The sequence below is a fragment of the Octopus bimaculoides genome, chromosome 30 (assembly GCF_001194135.2).
Source record: "Octopus bimaculoides isolate UCB-OBI-ISO-001 chromosome 30, ASM119413v2, whole genome shotgun sequence".
Lineage (NCBI taxonomy): Eukaryota > Metazoa > Mollusca > Cephalopoda > Octopoda > Octopodidae > Octopus > Octopus bimaculoides.
The window spans coordinates 7,495,139-7,496,886 of NC_069010.1; the positions used below are offsets into that span (position 1 = coordinate 7,495,139).

The 1,748-nt window shown below is 46.5% G+C and overlaps 1 protein-coding gene across 1 annotated transcript in view; it reads left to right on the plus strand.

The window, feature by feature from the left end:
• Window positions 1-1,616, plus strand: part of LOC106874991 (uncharacterized) — a 56,803-nt gene extending 55,187 nt beyond the window's left edge. The window contains exons 3-4 of the mRNA XM_052978119.1: window positions 92-1,184; window positions 1,317-1,616. Of these exons, the coding sequence (XP_052834079.1) occupies window positions 92-1,184; window positions 1,317-1,616 (1,393 nt within the window). The remainder of the gene's footprint in view (window positions 1-91; window positions 1,185-1,316) is intronic.
• The last annotated feature ends 132 nt before the right edge of the window (window positions 1,617-1,748 follow it).

Genomic DNA, 1,748 nt, shown 5'->3' on the forward strand with positions numbered 1-1,748 from the left:
GTGGTGGTGGTGGCATCGGTGGTGGTGGTGGTGGTGGTGGTGTGGACTTTATGGAGAATTCTATGTCAAGTACAGTTTTTGGCTTTGCAAGTTTCTCCCCTGATGGTTTTGTCAATGCTGGGTTAAACGCACCAGATGCAACACTCGCTGCTAATGTATCTTCTTCTTCAGGCACTCGTTCTGCAGTAGATTCACAGAATCTATTTGATAGTGATTTTCAAGGCCAGAGGAGTGTTGAGTCTTTAGTGGAGGACATCTTTGATCATGATTCTTCTGGTACAGCTGGAAATAGGAATGCAACCGCCGCTGGTGTTACGAAGACAGTCTGCTTCCAAGAAGATTCTAAAATACGATACGACGATGGTGAGAGTGACATTTTGGAAATCCGTCATCCGTTTCTTGAAGTGATTCCCGAAGAGGGTGAAAATATATATGAAGACATTTGTGTGATTTCAGAAGAAGATCTGGAAGACAAACCAAGATATTCCAAACCTTTATTGCTCGAACTTAAAACTGAGACTCCCAAGATGGACAAACACTGCTTTCGTTATAGTGACTCTACAGGAAGCAGTGCAAATCTGTATGAAGAAATCAAATTCTCTAGTTATTCGGATCAAGGCATCAAAAGATCAATAGATGATGCTGTTTCAGGTACTGATGTTACTGCTTTGCAGAATGTTGCTACAAAACCTTCTGTCCTTCCTGCAGTGGCCAGTCTGGAGCAAACAGCAGTGCAGGCCCCAAGATGGGATTCACCTGAGCAGGCTGTCAATCTTGGGGGCACAATTCCGGAACCAAGTTCATCGAGTTGCTCGACAGCTTATCACATCGCTACGGCACAGCAGCCAGTTTGGTCGGTGCTATCTCGGCCGACACCGTCACCAGTGGCATCCTCGTTCTCTTACAATTTGCTCAAGGGCACAGGAACAATGGCAGCGATGGGTGACGATGGACATGATGCGACAACAGGCAGTTCCGGTCTCAGTCACCAGGCATCGCCCATCGCTGTCGCCTCTGAGTCTACGCCACAACCACCAGCAGCGACACCTGGCCCTAAGTCCGACATCAACATCAAAGCAGATAAACCTCTGTCCGACAGGAGACTGACCGGGCCATACATCGAAACAGAAAGAAGCATTGAAATTAAGTTCCGCATAAATCCAGCACCAAGCTCTGTCCCTGATGTTAGTGGTGGTGGTGGTGGAATTGGTGGCGGTAGTGGTGGTGGTGGTGACAGAAGTGCTCTTGTAACTGGTGTCGGTGGTGGTGGCGGCAACATCATCAGAAGCAGAGGTGTGGGTGGTGTGTATCTGCAGCCAAATCTAGAAATCGAAGAATGCAGCGAGATTATATCGGTGTGCGAGGTGAATCGACATCCTGAAGGATTAGCAGGAACAAACAACCGCGGGAGGAGCGACAGCAGAAACAACAGCAGCGGCAGCAGCAGCAGCTATGGTCGCAGTGGCAGTAATAACGTTGATGTCGTCAACGAGGACGAGGCGCACAGACAGAGGCAGTGCTTGGAGGCATTAATCAGAGAAAGTTCCAGCAGACGACTGAGTACTCAGGAGGCATTGCAGACCCTATTAGCACCGCACTGGTTACCACATACTTGAAATCTCATACACATACAACACAAAAACACACATATATATATCCACATCTAAATATATATATACACAGAATCTCATATATATATATATAATTGCGTGTGTATGTGTGTATATATATATATATATATATATATA